General features: G+C 40.0%; 1 protein-coding gene across 2 annotated transcripts; it reads right to left on the reverse strand.

The window, feature by feature from the left end:
* Positions 1–1,682: 1,682 nt before the first annotated feature.
* Positions 1,683–26,555, reverse strand: castor2 (cytosolic arginine sensor for mTORC1 subunit 2). 2 transcript variants are annotated; one of them, XM_031750319.2, is made up of 10 exons: positions 26,516–26,555; positions 26,223–26,363; positions 16,534–16,604; positions 14,693–14,886; positions 10,552–10,684; positions 9,063–9,186; positions 6,777–6,887; positions 5,751–5,833; positions 4,568–4,662; positions 1,683–4,036 (listed from the first exon to the last, which is right to left on the reverse strand). In XM_031750319.2, the coding sequence occupies exons 2-10, from the start codon at positions 26,333–26,335 to the stop codon at positions 3,974–3,976; spliced, it is 987 nt and encodes a 328-aa protein (XP_031606179.1). In that variant the 5' UTR covers positions 26,336–26,363; positions 26,516–26,555; the 3' UTR covers positions 1,683–3,973. The 2 variants fall into 2 exon arrangements, with proteins under 2 accessions (XP_031606179.1, XP_031606178.1); XM_031750318.2 differs by lacking the exon at positions 26,516–26,555 and having other exon boundaries at positions 26,223–26,509.
* Positions 26,556–26,790: the final 235 nt, after the last annotated feature.

Here is a 26,790-nt window from a genome sequence, read left to right on the forward strand (position 1 = left end):
CCTTGAGATAGGCCATCTTGTTTTCAATGGGGTCCATATGGGAGTGAAAGTACAAAATATGCCAGCTAGGATATTGATATGAGCAAATAAGACACGAATCATTATTTGAACAGGGTGTAATGAGTTTAAGTTTTCACATATTTTAGATTCTAATGTTAGGCTATAACCCCTACAGCTTACTATTCATTTTCCAGATATTTTCTTGAATGTGAAATATTATTTACAATTACAGTCAGCATAAGATTAGAATGTATAATTATGTTTATTGATTTGAGGGTACATCCTTTGCTCATTCTCACCAAAAGCTCATTTCCATCAAACTTGTAGGATCAACCAATCACGGCTTTTGAAATGATGACTCATACCTAGCAACGGGGTCAACCACACCTCCTCACTAAGATAGGATTTTCCATCCATTCCTTGCTCAGAGTTCACTGAAAATGTTCTGGAATCACTTATAAGCTAAAACTCCTGGCAAGGAATTTTTAGGTTAAGTTAGGTGCTCTCTGAGAGGATTCTCAGAATCTTTAGGGATACGGGCCCTGGTCTCTCTGAAGGCCTGGAGCTGGACTTTAGTCCTGGTCAACTAGTGTAGAACTTGACTTGGAGGCTCTAATCTCAACAGCTGGAGCACACACTGGCAGAGATGGCACTGCTAGGTCCAGTTGGCTGCCTGGGGGAACCAACCAGTGACTGAAGCTCTGCCAGGCACGTCATCTGGTACATCTGTAGCCCAGTGACCGAGCTCATTGCATCTGCAGTTATCTGCCTGAGCCCTTTATCTCCAGCTAAGTTGCTGAAAATCTGCAGTGCTTGTCGGAAATGTTGAGTGGCCACCTACTCCATGGTTGTGGAATGACTCCACAGGCGGTGGGTTGTCTAAGTCAGCCTCCTCTGTACTGTCTATATGCTGTACAGTGACATGGATAGACAGTGGTTTTGCTACATGAAGCCGTTAGCTCAAAGACCAAATCTGGGAACATGGGCAGGTGGTTTTTGACCATTCTTCAGACTTGGTCCAAACTGGGATGCTAAACTTGGAGAGGTGTGTTGTGCTGTGCAAAAGCCATCTTTCCGGTGACCTTAACTGTGCTTTGGGCTTAGTCAGTGCTCTCCTAGTGTGGACAATCCCCAAGTAGATATGGCAGCCCTCATGCTGGTCCTTGTCATGCAAAGAGAAACTGCACCCCTGAGAGTTGAACGCACAATTGTATCTTCATTTGCTTCATTTTAGTACTGATTAAAATGCAAAGCAAAATAAATAAACAAATATTGCAATGAAGACGAAATTAGCACTTTGTCCCCTCTTGGCGTTAGCTACCACCACTCAGGTTGTGACTAATGCTAACAGGGCAGTTAAGCTGGCAGATAAGAGTCAACTGCCACCAGCCAGCCTGACTCAGAGGTGAAGAGTGCAAGACCTGAGGGATGACTCAGCATGTCATCACGGATCTTTAGCATGCTCAAGTGGAGATGTAATATCCATTAATTTAATTCATCCATGGCTGGTACACTTCCTACATTTTTGTGTTAATAAAATGTGGAAAAAATGTGTCTCATTCACAGCTAAACTGGAGCTCTGAAGGCAAGATTGGGAAGCGACGTCACTAGTTTATTGCTTCGAGTACACAGCCCCTTTGTCGTTAAGTAAATACAATAAAATGATACATGGGTGAAAAGTGAACACGCAAGCAGCTCAAAAAACAGCTAGTTTATTTTTTTCATTTATTTCCCCACCCCCCCACAAAAGAAGCTTCAAAATGAAAGGCTTTTTCTTTGAAATGCAATCAGAAGAAATAACACCTTCCTCATGTTTTAACACTGATAAATACAGATTATCTACTAATCAAATGTGATCAGAGGAGAGGCTGCAGATAGGTGGAAGGTGGTGTGAAGAGAAGAAAACAAAAAGGAAGAAAAACATCATCACCAACGGTTAATACCAACAGAAATCGTTCCATGTGGACAAGATCTACCTAAAGAAAAGAGCCCTCTCTGTGTTCACATCAGTACAGCAGGTCTGTGGGGGTGGGACCTGCATTAAAGTGCAGACTGGAGTAGGAGAGGGGCAGCTTCAAGACCAAAATGGACACCAGGGCTCGGAGTGTAACCTTCCTTCCCCTGTGTGAACCGTAGCTTATGTTAGCACACTTGCACTGACATTATTCTAGCACATGGAAGTGGCTCAGTAATTTATTACTAGTGTCGATGCAAATCTTTTCAGCGTTTCTCACTCCAATGCACACTGTGAGCAACACGGTCACTGGAAAGTGTCGGCGTAATTGCTCTCAAACATGAGTTTTTGGCAGTACAAGGTTGGAAAACGGGTTATTTTATTAGTATGATTGCCATCAAAAGTAACTATTTAGTAGTGAACGGTTTCTTTAAATGAGACAGATACTCGTGGAGGAACTTCTGTTATTTTTACCGTGTTCAGTGTTGTTGGTAGGGGCTTATTTGAAGTATTGACAGGGTGGAGCTAGTCGCTCCCTCCTTTTCCTCCTGCAGCCTCTACTTTCATACTTTGCATTGTAAAGTTAATGCATGGTGATGTGGATTATCTTTGTTTTTTTTTATCCATCAATAAAATCAATATCAGTTGGAGTTTCAGATATATTTTTGAGTAAGAGGAAGATTGTAAAGGTAATTTGAAATTTTATGTGCCTGGTATAGATCTGCACTGATTATTTTACTAAAGCTGGGCATACACTGTGCGATTTTTTTCAGTCGTGTTTTTCAGCTTGAAATATCAGGAGGATAAGTGGAAGAGAATAGCTGGATGGAGTTTTTAATCAACACTTTTCGGCCCTCATTCAGTTTTTATGTTTTAAATTAGATTAATTGACACAAGATGAACATAGAAAAATAACATGTATAACAATTTACAGCTAATTTAAAATCCTCACAAGACGGTACAGACGTAAATTTAATTTTGTGGCAAACTGAACCTAAATTTGGCACATAGTGGTTAGTGTGGTTGTAATGCTCACATGCTAGTGTTTCAGAGGTCTCATGAGGACCATGTTGACCATTTCAGGTAACAAATAGTGTGCAGAAGAGGCTGATGGGAATGTCTCAAAATAAGAGACGTTTTGAACTGATTGTGACGCTGTGGGAGAAGTTATTAAGAATTCGTCATCTGGGAACTTTGTTTTCTATATCATATCCAAAATCAAATAAGAAATCAACAACCTCTCACAAAAATGACGCCTATCAGCCAAATCGCTGAAAATAATCAAATCTACAGATCCTGATTGGCCCGTCGATCATATTGCTCACAGTGTGCATGGATGTAACTTAGTAAATGCACAAAAAAATGATTCACTTCATGTTTCGCCAGACTGATTTTAAGTCTGGGGGACTCCAATAGTCAGATCGATGATTAAAACACGTTCAACAATGACTAAAAAGCAAAAACAAGCGCCAACGCTGGCTGTCTCCTTCAATTGCACATGTGCAGTATTTTAGACAAAGGCATCGGTTTAGGCATTCAAACATCTTGGCACTGAGAAAAATGACCTGTGGAAAAACAAAGCAAACAAAAAAAAGGAGAATTTGATAACTATATATAATAATTATTTTGCTTTGAGAGTACATTCGTCATCTTTCCATGAGCGGAATTATGTAACTAATACAGTAGGGTGCTCAGGAGGGTCAGGGAGTGGGAAGAAGCAGCTTTAGAGAAGAAAAGAGACAGTTTGGTAAACTAATGCGAAAACTACCAGAGCGCGCAGGTGGAGGTGGAGGGGACTCGGGCACGAAGGAAGGCAAAGAGTAGTTGGGGGGTAAAGAAAATGGTCGAGTAACAAAGGCATCCCTAACACACTGTCACCCTCCTCTCTCCCTCCGTCCTTCCTTTCAGAGTTGACCCACAGTAGTCTGCTAGCAAGCTCTTGGCACTTTTTGGACATGATAAACGTTTAGACAAAATGACTTTGGAGATGGTAGTCGTCATCGCTTTCTCCAGCTTCCTTCACTGTGCAGCACTCTCAGTCCGCAGCGCGCCAATCACACTTTGGATGTTTTCTTCAGGAACCTGAAGAAGACGCAAAGTAGCTGATTAGAACCTTCTGATTGTGTTTTCAGATGTTTTTTGATGGCCTTAAAAACATCTGAAAAAGCTGAAACAGTTTTTCTCCAGCTGCTTAGTGCCTATGCTGATGCCATAAACTGTATATAAAAGATGGACATAGTTGCAACGATCAGTGCTTAGTGTGTTCTTAAAGCCTCAAGTTGAAGGTTTTCTGGAAGTGAAAAGCAAGAACTAAAAATCTTGACTTAAACTAGTGACTTAAGTCATTAAGAAAGAGTTAACTGGAGTCAAAGCCATTTTCCCAAAGACTTCTATACAAATCAGACAAGCGACCCCCTGCTGGCCACTGGAAAGAATGCAAGTTTAAAAACACCTTTGCACTGGCTTCACTCTTCAGACCCAGATGCTATGCATGTCCATCTTTTATATACAGTCTATCATGGTGTCATGAACTGGTTAGACTAACCAAACAGCCCAACAATTACAAACAAGTTGATTACAAACCAAACATATGCAGTAGAAACTGTTTCTTACCAGGGCATGGTCAAACTTGAAGGTGCTAATGTAGTAAGCTGGAATGTCAGCCGTCGCCAGCGGTTCTGATATTTGAGCCACGATGCCGCACTCATCTGCAGACCATTAAAGACACGTTCTTTAACCTCAACAGGCCCCACAACCACTCTACAACTCATTAAAGCATGTTGATAAATACAATACACATTAATCATGATAATACATTTATTATCCTGATTAGAGCAGCCAGGTCTGAGGTCTTCTTGTGAAATTCTGACTCTATTTCATTTTTTTTGTCTGCTAAGGCTTCACTTACCTGAGCATCAATAATCAGGCTAAGCTGTTATATGAAGGTGGTTATCAACTAACATAAGCCTCTAACCAACCAGAAAAATGAGCAGGTCTACTATCTTTACAAAGGAAAACTATAAAACAACACAGCTGCTGCAGACAAATCAGCAGTCTGAGTGTGTCTGGGAGGAAAACTATAGGATCAAAAGTGCAGTAATAATGTGCAAGAGCGTTAAGAGTTTTGGACAGTAATAATAAAATTTCATTTATTTTAAGCCAGAAAGGAAAGCCGACAAAAATACAAATAAATGCAAGTTCACAGACTTCTCAGTATCACAGCTTTATGCACAGGGGGCATCTGACAGATTATTACTACTCCATTAAATTTCAGGTGTGTGTGCAGTTTGCAGGTGCAGTTTTGTACTTTCACCTGCTGCCCCGGTGTTTAATGGTCTCACAGCAAAAAAGAAATAAATACGAAAAATATGATTCAAACGTAGGCTTAACCTACAAGTACAAATAGGTGTCTTGTTTTAGAATCATACATTAAGGGCAACAGGAAAGAGTTCCTGTAAATAGTCTTTTTTATTGTCTGTTTAGGGCTGGATAAAGACTTTAGATCTTCCAGGAATAGTGACACAGTTTTCAGTGGTGATTTCATACCTGTTAATCTCTTATCTCGGGTATAACCTGCAGTTAGTATGGCAATCTACCCTGGTAAAAAGCAAACCACCTTTTGAATGCTAAAGACTCTGTGTTAAACCCACAGTTACCTGGATAACTGCGCACTGGGATGGTTTTCAAACCAGTTCTGACAACGCTGATCTTGATACTTGAACATGTGCCGTGTTGGCGATCAGTCAATCTCTAGTAGCATGTGGCCTGCTTCTATCCATAACTACAGAAAACTCACCAAATCCTAAAGGTTGCCCTCCAATTCGAACCATTTTCCAAAGCTCACCAGAGGCGCTGGTAAAAAGTACATTGTTTGGAAACCTGGAAGAAAAAACCCAAGAACAATTAGATTAGCTTCAGTATTTATTAAAATACAATTGTACCACATAAAGGCTGGTTAAGTTACTCACTTATGCCACAAGTGTGGTCATACAATCTCTATATTTCTGAATTGTTACCAATAATAAGACATCATAAACACAGTATTAAATCATTCAGTTCCAGTTCCAGTATTTTATCAACTCTGTCATCTTTAAATGTTTTCCAAGAGTGGCTTTATTTGACTTTTATTTGCTTTACTTAACAAATTATGGCACCAGGCATAGATAGCAGATAAAGGTGCATCAGAAGAAGCCACTAGCCACTCAGCACAGTGCAAAAACAGGTAAAGTCTGTGCCTGCTGTGCACCCTGCTGCACTGAAGAAAAGAGCCATTGTAAGGCAGAGTAATTTGGGTGACCCATCCCTTTAAGGCAACACATTCGGTCTTACATAAAACGTAGGGACATTGCTGACCTACATGCTGCAGAAGCAAAATCTAAACTTAACAATTCAAGTCGACTCCAATTGTTATTTTACTTCCACATGGATTGAAGATGTTACTAACCAATATAATGCAGACCTTTTTTTATTAATTGGCAGCCTTTGATCAGATGCTAACACAGGAGAAACCATGTGGGACCTGCAGCTGCTCAAGTTCCTTGATGGCCCTCCTGCTTAATTAGTGTACACTGTTAGAAACTGGGGAGTAGATGAGTCAGACTGAAACCCACTGTGACCTATGTGCAATACACCCAATAGCTCTGCTTATTGCCTAGCAACAAACTAATCACCACCTCAAACTACAATCAGAAACGCACTCCCCTGCATGAATACAAGCTGTCCCTTTAGTGGCGATTAACAGACAACAACACCTTAAAAGAATAAGTGTAGTTAATTACAGCAGTGCACATGAAATGTTGAGTGGTGGGTGTTTTTCTTCTACCTTTGTGTTGTCTGTTCATCCATGACCAGAGAGATGTAGCCCTCGATCAGGGAGAAGGAGAAGAAGCGGATGTGGTTTGAGTCTTCACTGGATGCTCCAGACTCTTTTTGCCTGGCAAAAACAAAAACAGTACAGTTTTTGATTGGACCTGTGACACTTTGATTAATTTCCAGTTAGCTTTTTTTCTTTTGGCTACAACAAGCACGCACCGCTTTGCAGACTGTCAAGTGTGTGTCCTCTTACACAGGAGGGAAATAAAAAGGGTGTTAAAGGCCAGAGTGTGAATGGATGGCAAGGCAACTCAAAACGGTAGACATTCCTCAACCCTGTGTGTTGCCTAACAGCTTGAGTACTAGATTGGTTTCTGTTTGAAGAACTCAGGGTTTTCCTTTTTAAAAAAAGGAAAATTTTGAAGTCCATGCCTGCATGCCATCTTTCCCTTTAGTTCCCCAACAATGCTAACAGTGGGAGTTGATGAGGCCACAGAACTACTATCTGTTAAACAATGTACACACTGGAAGCGATTCGCTCGAATGTGTCGATCAGAGACCATAGGAAGTGTAAGACATTTGACATCTTCAAGCAACTACAGCTAGAGACATTAAGTGGGCGGGGCCCGTGATAAAGCCTGTGATAAAGGCCCTTCAGTCGAGCGACTGAAAGGACTACCAATGAGAGTGAAAAATACCATCGATTGGCATATAACCTGCTAGTAAATAAGTTAGAGGTCACCTAGGCAACAGGACCCTGGATTGTCCACAAGCAACTAGCAGCCAGCCTCAAAGTGCACGCAATGTGTACGCAACTTTCGTCATGTAAGGCAGCCAAGGAGTACATGTTCAAGTCAGCTTTGTTCTTTACTCATACTGACAGTAAGAGCAGCTGATGACGAAAAATCACTAAATGTCCAAAGTGTGGAATACCCAGTCTGGGTCAGTGAGGAGTTGCTGCCCCAAGTATGGGAATCTGAGTACCTCTCGATCTTGTGGTGTTCCAACTGAAGTTGGAAGTTAGTGTTTTCAAAGGGGGAGGAGGAGGAACAACACCTCCAGCTGGACTTTAACTTGGAATGGCTTTACCTACTTTCTAAGGAGGAAAACAAATCCTATATTTTCTTGCTTTTTGTTAAAACTTTATGGCATATTCCATTTGAAATCAGAAGCTAGAATTTCAACTTGAATGCCCTGTCAAGCTGGACTTTCAACTCAGAGAAGCCACACCAACACAGATTTAATAATCAGAGATGGTGGCAGTGCAACAACGTGGACCTGGACAAGTGGCAGTAATTAATTACAGCTTGTGTGACCCTTATGCAGAAAACAGCCAGCTCTACACTTACAAAGTCACCACATTAACTCACATTAAAAAATGTTTCCTTTTTTTTTCCCTTTTAGTTTATAGAGCTATTTCACAGCAGGTGTTTTGACTGTCAAAAGCCAGAAAATAAGAAAATGCCCATTGAAAGTGCTGTAATTTACATTTCTAAAGTATCCTAGTGAGCCATATCAGTGAATAAACACAAAACACCTTGGAAGGCCTTAAAATTGGCTCATTTAAGTGGAATGAAGCAGTCATTGTTAATGCCTGCTTTGACAGGACCACAAAGGGCTCTAATTAAAGTATTACTGCACACAACACATGTATAAAAAAAACAACCCTCAAATTATGCAGACTAACGCACAATGGATGGAATCATTTTACACTATTCTCTCATTATTGTGTGGGGTTAGTCTTACCCTCTGGTGCTGCACTTACATGAAGATGATTAATGTGTGAAACAGATAAAAGAAGGGTTCAAACTGATGCATCACAGGTCAACATATTCTGACACTGAGCCTCTTGTGTGGGCTGAGCTCCAGAACATTTTCCCAAAATGACACCATTTAGCATCTCCTAATTTTTTCTTCCTTGTCTAGGAAATGAAAGTGAAAATAGTCTTCTATTCTCGAGAAAATAAGCTTTCCTGAATTTTATACCCACTATACCCATATAATTCAAGGCAGAAAAGATAATTTTTCAGACTTGACACGGCTCCAGCAGAAGACATTAGATAACTTTAGATTAACTTAGATAATTAGATAACAAAAAAACTGAATACTACTTTCCACTGTGGCCAAACTTCTCTTAATGTGCTAAATTGCTGTTTTATCCCTTTTAGGTAACATCCTACATTTGATTAATAGACTATAAAGAGATGCTGTCCTCATGTTCTCAGTGATTGAGTGGAATCCTGACAAAACATGCAAAAGGCCTTCAGGGCCTTAATGAAGTAGTAAAATGTTTTACCCTCCAGAGTAAAACATGACGTCCATGAGCAGAGTGGCCACAGAGGGCAGTGTGTCTGGGTCCAGGCTGGTCACACAGAACATGTTGCTGGGACTGGATAAGGGGTGAATGATGGGACGGGGCACTGAAAAAGATAATACATGAGGGCTTAGGAGGCTTCTTAATAAAAGACTACATGGCAATACATTTTCTGAACATCCTTTTTCCATTCATCTGAGCAAGTTTAGACTTCCCTTGTCTGTGCTGGGTGAAAAATTGAGCTTGAAAACTGCATTTGCCAACATTAGGAAGGAGCTTTCAAGCTCAGCTTGTACACCAACAGGAACAAAACACTTAGAAATTGTTTGAACAGTGATAAAGACTGTGTGCTGTGTAATTGAAAGCACCACAATACACTTAAGTGGAGCTTGAGTGGAGATAATCCAACATCCGTTTCTACAATCATAAATAAACCTTTAAACATTAAGGTTAATTAGACACAATTTGATGTATATGTTTGCACATTTTATATTTAAACAGTGCTGAAAAAGGTTACGCATTTATAAAACTTAAAATGTTAGCATCTCACCTGTAATAAAAACAAATCCACAATAAACGATTATTATTTCAGTGCTGAGAAACAAGCATAATTACATTTTACCCCCATTTTATAGATTTTATATTCCATTTCCTGTAGTGGAAACATTTAAATTTTCTTTTAATCCGGGACTAGGCTTAAAGGGGGCCAGATTATATCACATGCATGCTGTTCCAGTCGTTGATGCTCATATTAAATACTGTAAATGTGGGCCACAAGGACAGGCTTCAGCGTACAGTAAACACTTAGCCACTGAGCCACTGAGAGTGGATCGTTAATATGGTGATCAGTGGGTGTGAGGACAGAAGCCCCACCCACCTGCTGTTTTAACATTCTGTGCATGAGGGGCAGCCAATCAGAAGAAAGTGGTCTCAAAGGGAGAAAGAACGGAGTCAAAATGGCTTGAATGAACCGAGGTTGTACAATATAAGGTTTGTTTTAAAGTAAAAATCATGCAGAGCTACTTTAATAGATTCCAAGAAAAAAAATGGAGCTGGAAATTAACATAATGGGTCCACTTTAATATCTGGGAAACAGCACAAATTAATATGCAGAGATTATTATGTTGAAGAAACAAGTCTGAAAACATCTTGTAAGTGCTTTGCAAAACACATTTCCGATCACAGAGATCTCAATATCAATATACTATCGTCCAATCGCATTGCAGATTGCATTTGTGCAGATGTAATCTCAAAACCACACAGTGGCGACAATTTGGCTTTTTAAAAATGGATCCGTGTTAATAAACAATGACCAGTAAACTGGACGTCTTGGCCCAAGTATTGGCCATGGACCCCCTCAAGTTTGCAGAAATATTAAAATGGCAGTCCACATTAAAGGCTATTAAAGGCAGGATGAAAGAATTAAGCTTGTCTCTAGACAGAAATATTCAATTATTTTGTTAACACTTACCGAGTTTTGGTTTCACAAAGCCATTGGTCACCCCCAGACTGTGAGCAGCAACAGTCTCCCCGTTGACCACTCGAAACAAAGTGAATTCGGAAGACAGAGTGTGCATGACCATCGGGAGGTCTCGCTCTCGAACCTGCGGACGGCAACATGAACGGGTTCAGAGGTCAAGAGTAAATGATGAATATGTAACAGGGAAGAAATGTCGGTGAATTTTCAGAGAAAGCATTTGATGGGAAATCCCACTCTTATTCTCCTAGCCCGAGCTTTTTTCTAATGAAATGCTTTCATTTATTTTCAGTGTGCCCACTCTCTTGCTCTGCCTAATCTACATTTGCTTTTAATGACTTCCTACAAAATGGCTTTTGATAATGAGCAGAAAATGGGATTGGGCTGTTCATATTCAGCCAGATTTATATGTTCTGAGGAGGAGCAGAGAAGACAGTAAAGCTGCATTCTTTACTTTAAACACAGCCTTTAGTTGTGAGTACTAGCATGGGCGGACAAAATGGAACATGGATCTTTGCCTCTTATGCCAACCATGCCGTCATTGTTGAAGGTTTGTTTACAGCCGCATGCAGCTAATCGACAGCTTCACCCTTAGGCCACCAGCGTACTGAGAGTACAATCCTGCATCATTAGAGCTGAGCAATATGTCAAAGCAGGTTTATTTGTTGAACTCTTTTCATAGACGAAGGTAAACATGTGCAACATAAAGCAAAGGAGCATACAACGGTTAGAATTAGAAAACAAAGCAAATTGAAACGCAAACAGACCAAGAAAGACATGAAAAGTGAGAAGTGGCCACGAGCCAGTGCATTTAAGATCATTATTGTTACAGTCTAATCAGATCATCGTGATATGACTCACTCAAAAGCATTTTGCATTTTTGGTCCTTGTGTAACTGCATTAAGAGCGGGGTTCACGAGCATGTGGCTTTGATATGTCTTGTGGAGAATTAGAAGATTAAGGTGAAAGGGTCAAGAAGACCTCGGGGAGCCAGAACTTTTCAGCAAATTTCAAGGAAATTAGTTTTCCAGATTTCTTTGAAACTAATTGCTGACAGCAGGGGTAGAGAAAAAGCCACCAAAATTATTATGGTAATGGAGCAATTAATATTTATATTTCTTTAACTTTGCTGTCTCTAATTAAAACTAAGCTGATCTCTGTTTAAGGTGGGAAGGGGTGGGGGGGTGGCGGCATGAATTTAATTGGCGTATTAGATGTCGCTCTTGTAATTGTTGCTCCTGAGAAGCTGATGTGTGTGGCAGATCTGAGCAGACTGACTCAGTCTGGATGCTTGTTGCTCTGTTGAAATGAGTGTATTCAACATTTGGGTCAGGCCTTACTGCTTTATGTAACACAAAAGATCATAGCAGTGAAAAAACAAAAAACATCTTAAGCTGGTTTGTCTTTTGGTCTGCTGAGGATTCAGTAATGCAATGCAACACAGAGTGAGATGAAGATGGGAGATGGCTTGTGGGTAGGGCTGCCACGATTAGTCGACTAGTCACGATTACGTCGACTATTAAAATCGTCGACGACTAATTTAATAGTCGACGCGTCGTTTGAAGCTTTGTACGCAGGAATAAGTAGTAGTATTTAAGAGTGTAATAACGGACTGAAACAGAAGATGGCAGCACTGCATGTACAAGGATGCCAGCTGCCGTTAAACCCGAAGAAGAAGAAACTGTGTCCCAGAATTCATAGCGTGCCCAGCGCAGTTGTCAACAATGGCGGCAGCTAGTTAGTTTTAATATTACTCTCATTATTCTTTCTGGGTCACAAAATAAACGTTTAACATATTTTCAGGTGAGAATGTAGCTGTGTAAACCTCAAATATCTGCTCAGTTTATCAAGACACCACATATTTTCAAAAGCGCTCCTACGTTTTCGGAGACGTCTGTTACCCACCAGCTCCATAGCGAGCCGGGTTTCTAGGCTCATTAGAGTCGGTGAGAACACCGGACTCCCGGCAAATCGTTTTCAAACTCACCGCCGTCTTTTGCTACTCAGGTTAAACATGATATAGAAATCACTTAGATAACTTAAAAATGATATTGTTTGGCTTTTTTTTTAGTATTTTATTTGTTCCTGAGTAAATTGGTTTGGGTGAGAAATAAAGTTATAGTTTTTGCACAGATGAATAAACGTCAAGCAGACAACTGATTATCAGAAGTGTGAGATGCTCGAGAATATACTCCGGTGTCCTGTTATATTTTAGATAGCAAGGAGCAGACGGCTGAGTTTATTAAACTTCACTGAAACAATCTGCAAATTTCATTAAAAGTGTAATAAACTATCATCTTGTCTTTATTTTTAGTTAGCACATACCTTAAACACTTCAAGCTGTAAGCTAATGATAGTTATATAAGAGCAGACGCATGCTGGTGCAATAAGCTGTACATTTTACATCCAATGGATGCATGATCTGATTAGTCGACTAATCGCAAAAATAATCGGTGACTAGTCGACTATCAAAATAATCGTTTGTGGCAGCCCTACTTGTGGGTGTGGATAACAAGGTCAGTGCGGGACATTTTCTTTCCCTCCTTTCATCTTATATACCAACAATTAGGACAGTGGGAAGGAGCCAGTGTCGAGACAGGAAGCATGCCCCGAGTATGATACCTTAAATTCCAGCAAGAGGCTGATCTGCTGATCCCCTTTATGTAACAGATTATCAACATCGACACAGGTTTTTTTTTTTTTCATTTTCATGAACATGCTGAAGCTGGTCAGCAGGCCTTGTTTTTCCACTAATGCAAGGCAATAAAAAAAGAAAGAAAAAAAAGACTCCCTGTAGCCAAAAAGGCATGAGAAAGGATTTCATCCTAAATCAAAAGAAGTGGGGCCGTGCAAGGTACACTATATCCAAGGTTATTGCTTTTTCATATCAGGCACTGTAGATGTAAACAACTGTGGTGCCAGGAGTTGCATAACAGACAAATAATGCAACACACCGAGCATGTTAAGAAGCAGATCAACTGTTGGCTCATAAAACACACACAATCATCTTTACTAAACAGAACTGAAAAAGAAACTGCACTTTCAGTTCACTCTGACAGACGAGGGGGGGAGGGAGCTGTGTGAGGTCAAGTAGTGTCATGATACCTGAAGCACAGTCTGGATTCATATCAATTAAAATGCATCCCAGTGGTTTCCACCGACCATGCAAGTAAGCACCGGAGAGGCAGCTCTCACTGCAGCAGGTGCTAGTGCCGTTTTTCTACTTATCGCCATTAAAATACCTGTGAGATCAGAGGATGGTACTAGAAACAGTTAACTTCTGATTCAGCTCAGCATGTGATGGAGTGATGGCCTGTTCAGTGTATACAGCTGTATATTGCCTCTCACCCACCGACTATATACAAAAGATGGGCTACCATGATGTCACCTATGGGTTTATAAAGTCCCACTTTAAAGTCTCAACTTGGATATTTTGGCATCACCATCTTGGTTCATGAGTTCAATTCAATTTATTAGGCGCCACGTCACAGCAAAACTCGGCTCAAGGCATTTTAAAATGTAAGGTAAACCTCTATACTACTGCAGAGAGAACCAAAACAATCAGACCACCCACTATTAACAGTCACTTGTTGACAGTGGGAAGGAAAAACTTCCTTTTAACAGGAAGAAACCTCCGGAAGAACCAGGCTCAGGAAGGGGAGGCTGCTGCGACAAGTGGGGAGTGAGAAGGAGGGAGATAGGACAAAAGATACTGTGGAAGAATGAAGGGAAGATCTAATAGTGAAACTGAAACTAGCCTCACCCCAAAAACATACCATTGTACTCTACATGAAACCATAGTGCAAAACTTGTTTCGAGGTCATAAATTGTTAAGGAACGTGCTTACTGATGCCATATATCAAGAGAGCAATAAGGTAATTTTCTATAATATCAGATCTTTGTGCAAAACGCCCCCTGCTGGTTATTAGAAAGGATATTTAAGGGGCTTCTGTGCGGACCTTACTCAGAGACTACACCCATTTTTTAATCCAGCCTATGGTATTGCTTGATGTCAACTGGGATGGCTCCAGCCCCTCGAGCCGTGTGTCGAGTCATTTTTTGAGAGCATCACATGGCTGTCGGGACCCACACCATTCACACACAGAACCTTGACATGAACAATATTCACACTCACCAGGATGAAGTCCGTCTGATACGTCGACAGCATGAAAACAGAAATGTTGTGGTCGGCCAGTGGTGCGATGACTGATTTAGCAATTTTGGTGACTCCTATGGGTTGTGAAGTGGATGTGTTGCTACCTCCTGACACCACGTTAAGGGCCACCCACGTGGCGTCGGCAACACTGATGTGCTCCGACTGGGGCAGCTCTGGAAATGAAATCAGAAACAGTTGGGAGTGGAGCTGGTACAGTTGTTTGGCTGTCACAAAATTAAATGGTTAAGATTTGAGACTGATTGTTTCATAGAGGCAGCAACACAGATGGATGGATTTAATCTTTACCAACAACCGCTTTGGAATAAAAAAAAAAAAACAAGCTGGGTATCAGTAGTTTTCATCTGCACTCATTTCTTTCTTTTTTTGATCTTTAATGTAGTCACTTTTGCATAATAAATACAGTTTTATTTCTGACTTATTAGGAATATGATACTTCTAACAGCTTTGAGGTAAGGTCACAGAGAAAAAGCATTAAATATTAGACCAGCTTTTCCCTTTCTGAGTCATTCGTGAGTCAGATTCGTGCCTTGATGACTCTCTTTGTCTTCTTGAGCCATCATAACTCTGAGTTTTAACGTTTATCATTATCCTGTCACTGGTACCTTTAGCTGTCTAATGACTTCAACACAGAGAAGCCAGGGTTGTGTTTACACCAGTGACTGGGATAAAATAATGAACCCTGCAGGTAAGAACCACAGACTGTGTAAATAAGACGTCAATGCACTAAAGCATATCATGGTTCATCCTCTATTTAACTCTGAATCTGCTCATAGTTGTTAAAGAAAACTTAAGACTACCACTATCTCGACACAAAGTGTTTAATGCAGTCATAGCACAAGTGAGAAGTAGGGTCATTTTCTCATGGAGAAAGAAGAGCTGGACTTCTTTCTAATGGCCATTAGGGGGCAACACATCTGGTAAAAAGAAGAGCTGGCTTTATTTTTTAAACCCAGAATCAATATAAATCTTTTAGAAATACTTTACTAATCCTAAAGGAAACAAGGCTAATAAAGCATAACTTTTAGTTGCTAGGCGAGTTCGGATTCAAGTAAAAAAGAGAACAGGGCTCACCTGGCAATGATACTCCCATGAGTGAAATGTCCAATTACTGTGAGGGACTGTGTAGAAAAATGGCTGTAATTTCTAAACTGTTATGTAATACTTTTTTTAAACCCCTCGAATTAAAGCTGAAAGTCTACACTTCAACCACATGCTGGTGGTTTGATTTAAAAGCTGCTGTGTTGGTGAAAAGAGGCAAAGTTACCAAAACTGCGTCCACGTCCAAATACCTATGTGCAAATATAATTTACAACATACAAAGTATAACCTACCCAAAACATGTGGACTGAACTGGGTTGTGCACTCATGGGCTAATTATGGACTAATTGTACATAATCAACATGCATACGGATATATAGTATACATCTTCTTGGGAGTTTCCAGTATGATTTAATTTCACAATGTAGTTCAGTTCAATATAAGACAATAACCCACAGAGCCAGCCACCAGTAGAAAATACCTGCACCAGTTACGCAACAAATAGCCTGTAGTCTCCAGGGTAACCAAGGAGGGTCACCCTGGAGAAGGGTGTGTAATGACACGGATTCACTCACTCAGCCAACACAGCGAGCGGCAGCTTGGCCTCACATCTATAATGACAAAGTGTGCTCAAACAGTGGCAGCTGAAGCCGCGCGTTGCTGGTGAGAATCATAGATTACACAATGCGACCTTCTCCTGCCGCCTGATCTCTGGTTGCCACAGTGACTTCAAAGATTAGTATCCACAAAGCAAGGCCCACCTTTAAAGCCTTCCTCGTCGACGATGATGGTGTAGTCCTCTGGAGTCTCTGTCAAACTGAAAAACTTGCATCTAAATTGGAGAGAAAAGAAAAGGGAGAGGAGATCAAACAGTGGAGAATATAAGTGGAAAGTTTAAAAATAATCTAAATAATGTTTCACTGTTTCTCCTTCTTAACACACTATAAAACACACACATCATGGAGAATTAACCTATAGACTGTTCAAAGACGATGGTAGTGCTTCAGGGTATAAAATAAGTGCAGGTATTAAAGAGCTATAGAAGTCAGTAAACACAGAAAAATCTGTCTCAAACTGAGCGTTTGGAACAATTTCATCAAAAATGTTTATGTGATTATTTGAAACTTTGACCATGTTTAATCTGACCATACACCATCATTACAAAAAATAAGGAAAAAAGGATATTAGGTCCCCTTTAAATAAACACCCACAAGGACCAATGCATGTCTTCATCATCTTCTGTTGAATATGAGGCTCATAAACCCAGTGATTAATAAAGTGCTGGGCAGCTTTACCCCTCTTCAACAGACAAAGGAAAATTTTGCTGTGACAGGAATCTCAGTGATCCAGAGATGTTTTTAAATGCACAAACATATACTGAGGCTATGAGCTCAAAACATTTATAACTGACAGAAATCCCATTTAGCTTAAAAACCTTATCTGTAAGCACGTTTTAGGCCATAGATATACATATACAACTTTGGTATAAGTGTTTGGAATTAAAATAATCTCATTCTAGCTTTGGTTTATCTGTCAAACAGTTTAATTCTCACTGTTAAAGAAACCAAAGTTTCACAAAGGCCAGTGTAGCTGTAGATTCACACAAACATTTACTGGAAATTATATAAATAATCTTTGGTCACTATGTGATTAAAAGAAGTGAATTTGCTGACTGACCACCTCTACACAGACCACAAGCCAGCTGACGTTTGTGTTTTGGACTTATAATTTACCTGACTTACTGCAACTTGCAATAACCTCATGAAAAACTTGCACAAGCATAATTTCATCACAACAACAGTGGAGACAAAGTCTTAAAAGCAAGTTGTGCCACTGAGCTGAGTCTTGATAATGATCTGAGTAGCTATTTTCCAAGAAATCCTCAGTCATATCTGATTTAAACAATTAAAATGTTTGGCTACTGCCTAAAAGCAGATTTGGAAAAACTTTTTCTCCCCCACACACACAGAACTCAGTGCCCTCAGGGTCAACGTCTCTGACTGATCCCACCAGAGCACTGGGCAAATGCCATGCTAATTCATATTATGGATGCAGCATGAAATGGACCAGCTTTTATTGTTTAACACTTTTCTAATCTTATTTGACCACTCAGAGTGCTCTTCACTATAAGCCACTTTTGCTTTTCACACATGCACTTAAGCACTTTATCCACTTTGCAGTCTCACCTACAGCAAAATTCCAATCATCAGTTAACAAAACATACATGTGTTTGGACAGTAAGAGGAAGTCAAAGAACCTGGAGAGACCTCACACAGCCTGGAACATGCAAACTCCACACAGGAAGCCTCCAGCCAACCAGGAGGTTTGATCTTGCTGTGAAGAAACAGTACTAACTGCTGCTCTACCAATCTCTGAGTAGATATGCACATAGTCAAACTGTTGTGAACTTGAGATTTGCACTTGTTTCAGTGCTCATATATTTCAGATTTGTCTGTTGATAAGCCCATCTGGGCAAGGGCGTTATAGAAAAATCCCACCTAGATTTCTATTTATTTGTATTTCGATTCTTTTTGACTGCCTTGTTTCTGCATCATCATGTGCCTTGCTGAGGTATGGTATATAGAAGTGACAGATTATTCGTTTATTACAATACAGGTTAATTTACAGCCTCACATCAGAATTAAACTGTTCATTACAACAGAAAGCTCTTAACCAGTCAAAAAATGAAATTTCAACAACTCAGCGTTCCTCATCAAATTTTGTTAAGAGGACACTTTTGAAAACCATTAGTCAGATCTGACCATATTTCAAGGTCACTTTTTCTCAAACCCTACTCTTGACATTCAGCTCATCGCATTTAAACTGTTCTCAGATGGTGAAGGATGTTAGAGACCATCTCAAAAGTGTGCCCCAAAGATTTTACAACAAAGGGAAAACGGTGCAGTAGGAAAAACACACAACGCTCCTCCGATAATCACATTCTTTACACACCAGCTACTGAAAGCTAACACTTCATATTGGCTGAAAGGTGTGAATAATGACAAGAGAATAACAGAAAGGCTCTCAGAAATGTTCTCAGAGGGAACAGCAGGATTTCCTCCTGGCATTAAATGAGCTGTCATCTGTCACTTTGACTTGCAGGGTGTTTTGCAGAGCGAGAACATTAGAATGATGTGCACTGAAGGCTTTTCTTGTGCCCGGGCTGGCAACACACCTAATCAATGACTTACTTCAGTCTTTGACATTGTTCCATCTAGATCAGCTGCACAGATTTACTGTGCTACTCCCGATTGTGGGGGTGATCTCTGAATATTCAGCCTTCATTACTCACATTCTGTGTGCCTGCAAGGAACTTCACAGGGAGCCTTTAAATGAGTTTATGCTGTCAACCACTGCACTGCAAATGTGTTTGTAAAAACTCAGGGCACATATTAATGGAATTACGTTGATATATGATCTGCATAAAGGTATATCCAACACAACAGTGTGACAGAATTTTATTTAGGAGTTGGAGAGGAATTTAAAGAATGTACAGAATAAGAGTTTAAATAAGCAGAACATCTCCATATCTTTACATCACCAATGTTCATATTTATTCTAATTTGGATCTAAAGTTTGTTTAGTCTTTGACAAGATATTTCCTTTTTTCTTAACTTAAGACAGTGGCTTCACTTACATTACAGAGTATATATAAAAGGTGGATGTAGCTGCAGAGATGTCAATCCAGACGTGTATTTCCTACATAATTAGTCTGTATTTGTGGTGAAAACTGAGACATGGGACTGGGGTGCATGAAACAAGACATGCCGATAAATGTAATATTTTTTACTACTAATAATAATGAATTCTCTACATAATGGAGGAACTATCAGTCAATGAGCACAAACTTCAAGGTCTTGAAGTGCAGTGTGAGACAGCAGTCCTGTTCCACAGCCTTGGTGAGCTCATCGTAGTGACACATGAACCACTTCTCCATCTGCTCCAGGTTCTGGTTAGAATGACCCTCCAGCACTCGCAGCCATCGTCACACCAGAACAAACATGCAAGCTGGAGTCCAAGACTGTGGAGTTGGAGTCTGCCCAGGCACAAGATTAGGGTCTCTGGGGATTGACTCAACAGTGATCTGAATAGCCCACCCAGAGGAAACAGGAGTGAGAACAGGCCAGAGATGGCTAATTAGCAGTGACTGAACTTTGAAAATCTGAACGAGGGGATTGTTTAATATAAAAACAGATAGCTTTGGTGATAAAAAAAAAAATTAAAAAAAAATGGCTAGGGTGGCTGGAAATATATCCGGGTGTTGGCTTGTATCTAGAATACAGTTCACTTTGTCTCAGCATCTTTTGAGGTGCTTACAAAGCACAATGAGGTCCACAATTTCAAGCATTTTGTGGCTTAAATACAGAAGTGGTGACACACTGTCCTTCCACGTATTTCTAAGCTACTAAAAGCAACTTTGATGAAGAACTGTGCTGGGGGCGTGTATGCCCGAGTCCTTAAAATGCAGGGATCAAACATGCTTGTTCACGGTATGAATCGCCTACTGTTAATCCAGCCTATGTGTGAGAAACACTGGACTCTGGACAAGGTAAGTCTGCCCTCCTTTATCATCCCAATTTGACTATCGCCATCCAATCTGTACCAGGGCCATAATATACAGCATAAGCATCATGCTGTATTCAGTAATAGTGGGAAGTAGTTATTGAGACCATAAACTCATCAGGAAAGAGTTTACTGAGGTCATGAATCAAGCAAAGTGTTGTCTTCTAGTAGACTTCTATACAGGTGATCTTTCGACAATCGATCTGCTGACCAGAAGAAAGAATGAATAGTTAATGCACTTCTGCATTGGTTCTACTCTTCCATCTTTTATATACAGTCTGTGGTTTATAGATATTTTTAAAAAACATTTATTGAACTCCTACCAATTAAAGACTTCAGACATTTGCCAGGGATGTGAACGGTGTGATAAGCATTCGTCCTTTTCACCAGCTATCTATTTTTTTTTTTTATTATGTTTGTTTAGCTCAGTGTTTGCAATCATTATATTGCTCTTCATTCAGAGGCAGGCTGTCAAATTTAGAAAGAGAAGACACCAATATCCCTACACATTTACATTCAGATGGAGGGCGAGCCCAGAAAGAATCATTTAACATGGTAAAATTATTCTTCCGGCTGCTTCGTGAAGGGGTTATTGCATCTCCTTATACCATCTCCTTATTCTGTCAGTGTCGTCTGATTGGAGTGTTCATAAGAAGCATTTTTAATCCTGCCTAAAACTAGAAAGACAGTATTGGCTCCATATAAACACAGAGACACTAAATCCAAAGACATGGCAGTCTATGAATCCTGCATAGAAATCTGTGGTAGAATCATGAAATGCTAAAGATGACAGCTGCCTTCTTCCTGCCTTTAAGAGCCAATCAACAGCTGTACCGGGAAACATATTAAGCAATCAAGTTGTTAGCGCGAGTACACAGTAATGGTTCACAACTGTCTCACCTGTGTGGTGACAGGTGTATCACTCTACTTGTTATCCTAGCAGCTTAAGAAAATGCACTTTTTTTGTCCTACTGTATCCTTTACATGACTCTGCATTTGTTCTTGTGGGATGAGCAGTCGATTGTGTTGGCACTCACTACACTGATTTTAAACTGTGTGCACGCAAGAAAGACTATAACTTGATACTATTTTGGCATATGCCAATATTCTTCCAGTGATACGCGGAAGAATACTTTCATATGATTACTCTACATCTGAAGATACTTTGCATTTCATTCTACTTACTTCGTCTCAAATATAGAAGCATCAAATTTCACTCTAAAGGAGAACCACAGGGCATTTCCATCAGCTGGCTGCACTGAGAGGTATGTTATGTAATCACCACATGCTGGCATCGAGTTTCTTTCTTAGGACTGCTAGGAGCATGCTTGAACGTTTCCAGGACTGCTAGTTTTTCCAGCTTCGGTCAAGTCATAAAATGTGATTAATTTCTAAATAAAGTCAATTTTGTAAATGTGAGCAAAAGTAGACAAGGCAAAGAAGTTGAGGTGGTCTATGGAAAAACTACAGGAAAAGATTAGATTAAAACTTTTTAGTTCTCAAATCTGGAAATCATTTAAGCATGCATGCATATTATGTTCAGTGGAAGAAGGAGGCACAGAAGAGAACTATGATAAGGATGAAAGAACACTGTTGTATTGGCTTATCAAAGAGGAGGCACGAAGGGGTGCCAAGGTTGCTGCTTCAACAACATTAGGTGGAGGATGGGAGAGTACAGAGAGGATTCATGGGGAAAGCAAAAGAAACAACTGCAAAAAGAAACAAATTGCAAAACCAGTGTCGTCTAACGGACACTCGTGTCCTACAGTCAAACAATGAATTTATGTAATCATTAATGGATGGCGGCCACATAAACCTCCAGCTTGAAATACAGTGCATGACTTAGGGATGTGCACAAATCACCAAGTACTGTGTACAAGTAAGGCTGAAAAGAGTAAGAGTCCTTTAAGCTATGATTACTCAATCAAATAAAATGAAACTTTAATATGTTCCTCTGTTTCTCTGCCTTCCAGCAGCATTCATGTAGGTTTCCCTCGTACACTGGGGAGGAAGTGAAGCATCTGGGGGCCTTTGTGAAGGAAATTTTGAGCACCCAGTGCATTTTCTTTACTGCATTAACTTAAAGTTTAAAATGTCTTTATTTAAATAAGGGGAAAAAACCCAACAACAACAGAAAAATCCAGCACCCTACTGGAAAAACATGTATTATGTGTCAAATTCAAATAAGTATAGTCAGCTTATCTCACTGAAAATTTTCACAGCTATGTCAACACACATACAAGCACAGTTTGAGCTTGTTGTTATTTGTGTTTATCTGGCTACAGATGTGAGTGTCAGAGAGTGAGTCCTCAGTCACATGGGCTTTGAGACTGGTTGTTGACCACTTGGCAACCACCAGTTGTTAGGGAAAAGATGTATTCCCCAACTTGTTGCGCGTTGTTGCTGTGAAATCGATTGCTAAAACCTTAATTAAACAACAGTTGGCAATAGTGTGATTGTGGTCGAGACAGAGATTGTTACCTTTCCCACAAAACATTCAGCGTTTGTATGAACTTTCGATGTTGTTGACTGAATTTATATTCACATTTTGGAAGTAAACAAGACCTTTTGCTGAAGAAAAGCACTCACACTTGTCAGTGGCATTCCTCTGGGTAATGTGATTATTTTTCTAAATAAGCCATCTGCTTTTTACACGATTTTACTGGGAGAGATAAATGCATGTGTTCTAAATATTAGTTTGTAAGTACTCCCTGCATCGTCTCTGAAATCTACACCCATGTTTGCAAGAGCAGATCTGTAATCTGAACTCATGCTTGTATTCACGGTGGCAGGGGGATTTCACAACAGACAAGTGCAAAACGCCAAGTTAAAACTGAATGGAAAAAAACAAACAAAACAAAGTTAAGTGAAGTTTCTTTCTTTACACCCAAACCAGCCATTTCTGCTGTACCACCAGAGAAAATGGACGAAGTGCATTATCACACCCACAGGCAGCACGCACACAGGAAATGCATGTAACACTCTGCACTTGTGAATACAGTGAGAGAACGGTTCTTTTACATATATCAATTTAGGTGGCTGGAAAATCTGATGAAAATGGAAGTGGACTAGCATTGCTTTTCTTTTTTTCTACTCTTACTGACCTCTCAAAGTCAAAGACATTCATGCAGCACTTCACACTATGATTTTAACTACCTCACATCCACGGCCAATTCAGAATCACATGCATGCCTTTGGATTGTGGGAAAAAGCCTGAGATAACCATGCAGGCAACCTCCAACCAGAAAGCTGACTAGGAGATCAAAACCTAGGACTTTGTTGCTGCGAGGAGACAGTCCCAACCACTGCACCACAGTGCCACCATTAACTGGACTGGGCCGAATGAGAATGTCTGATGAGCTTGTCTTATTTCAGATTCTGATTTAGAGCTTGTATAACTTTTGTAGCTCTTTTTAAAATTTGATTATTTTTTTCCCTTTCTAAATCAAATCAAAGTAGAACTGAGATAAGTGACAATAAAGTGCAAAATCACATGGATAATAACTCCTCTGGCTCTTGCTTTAACTGGAAATATCAAGACAACATGACAAACAACAGTTAGTTTAAAGAAAACAAACAAAAAGACAAAACCACAGGTGTCGTGTTTCCTGACACTGACACATAAGTTCTGCATTTCCTATTTTACCACACCAGTGTGTGGTGGAAACAATGATTACTAAACTAAAAGATCAAAACTATGACACTGCACTTAAAACAGCTGATTTTTAAAGTAACTAACACCTAAATACTCAAACTGGGGCTTTTGGGGAGCGTCGCATGGCTGTAATACTAATCTGTCCACACACAGTAAAGGCAGCGAGTCTCTGTTAGTTTATTTGGTAGGACTTTAGGCATTTCTGACCACATGACTAAGTAAAATCTGTGTCCAAAATCCTACAGGGATTTTTGTTTGTACAATTCTAACACTTTAAAGTCAACATAAGATTTTTTTGTCATTTCTTTAGGTAGTCTTCAGGAATAGTTCTCCAGGTTTCTTGAAACTCAAAGTCATCCAAAGCTCTTCTTTGGATGTTGGCTGTCTTTTTACCCATTTTTCTATAAAGATGATCTCACACTGCTTCAGTAATGTTGAGGTCTGGGCTCTGGGGAGGCCAATCCATGACTGATAGTGTCCAAATGTATTTTTCTATGTGTTTACTGCTCTGACAGTGTGTTTGGGATCATTGTCATGCTGAAAAATGAAGCCGTTGCCAATTGGACACTTTTCAGAAGGTATTACATGTTGGATCAAAATCCGATGTTATTTTTTTCATTCACAATTTTATCAGCTTTGAGAAAATCTCCAACACCACCGGCTGAAAAGCAGTCCAAAACCATGACAGTATCTCCACCATGTCTTACAAATGGCTGTAGGCACTCACTCTCTCTGCTGACCTGCATACATATCGATGAAGATTTAAACCAGCATTTTCAAATTTGGTTTGAAAATGGTCACTCCATGAGACCTCTCCATAAGGCATCTCACAGGTCCTGTGTCAGGTCTTTGCAACATGTTTTTCATATTTCTTAAGGACACGACCTTCAGATCATCATCATCAGTTCATCTGCTATAGATGAACAAAGCCGATATCCAAAGACAAACTTTGAAAGACCTTTCAGAAAGCCTGCAGAACTAGTGCACTAAACCGCTTAAAAAATTTAAGGAAGTCTGGCTTTATGGAAGCAAAACATAAAGAAAGGGGTGGCTCGAGACTTTTGCACAGTACTGTACGTAGATGTAATCAAAAATGAGACAAGTCCAACAGAGAGGGGCAGCTGGTGATGACATTATGTTATTGAGTCAAAGAGTAGTAACTATTTGACTGAACTGAGCGGTTGATTAGATTAAGCCACTCTTTGATGCAACTGTTCCAGCAAAAGTAGCAAACATTTTACAGCCTCAGCTTCCAAAAACACGAGGATTCAATTCCCCCTTTGTTTTGCATGTGAATGTAGTATTTGCTGAATTTTGGCTGATGGTTGGTGCATTCCTCTCTGCTCGTACAGACCAATCAACTATTAGATTAAACAAAAGCCTAATCTGCTGATAACGAGAACAACAGCCGCTGCTGTGCTCCTTAAGCTAATCTTAATTACATCAGGTAATAATCAGTAATCTGACTGTTATTATTATTATTATTATTTTGTTGTTTTTAATCAGTAACTTATCCTCAGTAAAGAGGGGGACGTGATTGCCAGCTCACTGCCACACTTGGACTGTCTTTCCCTCTTGTAAAATAGCCAGGAAGAAAACACACACACACACACACACACACACACACACACACACACACACACACACACACAGAGCCAAGAGTGTGAACTAATTTGCTTAGGCTTATTTTAACAGAGTGTTAAAAACTGCACAACAGAGCTATGGCAAGTGTACAGGCCTGCTATCCTGTCACTGCCAGGGCTATTTAAATGAAAGTTTCGCCAGGCTGACTGGCTGTTAACATCCACTCTGCTGGACAGGATCCAGCATATATAGAGTGTAAATGTCCTCTGCTGCTTGTTTAAGTTTTTCCTGATGTTGTTATAATAGTCCTGACAGAGGTAAAACACCCACACACACTTCTGCTGGCTGCAACCCAGCTACAGATGGCACGGAGCTACAAAATGACACTACAGAACAAGGATAGGCCTGGAAACTGGAAGCAGGGATCAACAACACGTACAGCCGCGTTTGTGAAGCGTTAACATAACTAAAGGACCTGGCTGGAGCACCAGCGAATACCGCTACCTTTTCTAACACAAGCATACAAGTCCATGCAGCCCCGGGCATTACTTTGCTCTAATGTTAACAGTAAACAGCACTTAGGAGAATGTGAAAAAACATTCAAAGATTGTGTTTTTACGTGGACGTCACGAATGGGAAGTTACCTACCTTGTTTTGGAGGCCAGGAAGGCGAGTTTTATTAATCCGTGAGTGCAAATCTGGATCCCCTCTTTCTCTATACTCGCCACTTTCAAGCTGTGCTCTAAAATATGAAGCTCCATCTTTTACGTCTTCTCATTTGAGGAAGGACTAAAATGTAAAAAAGAAAAAAAAAGCTAAATATTTTCAAATTAGATGCATGAATAAATAAATACACTCAGACGGCAGGCCGAGACGTATTTAACAGAGAAAGAAGCAGGGCGACAGGGTGGAATAAAGAAAGCAAAGCGGTAAAAACGGACCTGCTGTCAAACCTCCAACGGAAACGTTGGCACTTCCGGCCTGGGTTTTTTCAAAATAAAAGCGCCTGGTAGCTGTTTTTTTTTTTTTTTTTTCTGCCAGGGAGGTGTGGGGGTGGGGAGGCTCCCAAATGTTTTATCTGCCTAAAAAATATCCGTTCCAAGTCTCTGCTAAGTCTTATATTATCTGTTGTTTATATCTGCTGTCTTAAACTCTTCTTATTATTGATATTCTTCTTATTATTATTATCATTATTATTATTATTATTATTATCACT

The sequence above is a fragment of the Oreochromis aureus genome, linkage group 10 (genome assembly GCF_013358895.1).
Source record: "Oreochromis aureus strain Israel breed Guangdong linkage group 10, ZZ_aureus, whole genome shotgun sequence".
NCBI lineage: Eukaryota > Metazoa > Chordata > Actinopteri > Cichliformes > Cichlidae > Oreochromis > Oreochromis aureus.

Bases quoted from the DNA above. Each gene is read 5' to 3' on its own strand.
- castor2 (XM_031750319.2), bottom strand. From the start codon at position 26,335: ATGGAGCTTCATATTTTAGAGCACAGCTTGAAAGTGGCGAGTATAGAG. The intron at 16,605-26,222 runs GTAGGTAACTTC...TCTCCAATTTAG, and splicing joins TTCCTGGCCTCCAAAACAAG to ATGCAAGTTTTTCAGTTTGA. The intron at 4,037-4,567 runs GTAAGAAACAGT...CGTCTTCTTCAG, and splicing joins TCAAGTTTGACCATGCCCTG to GTTCCTGAAGAAAACATCCA.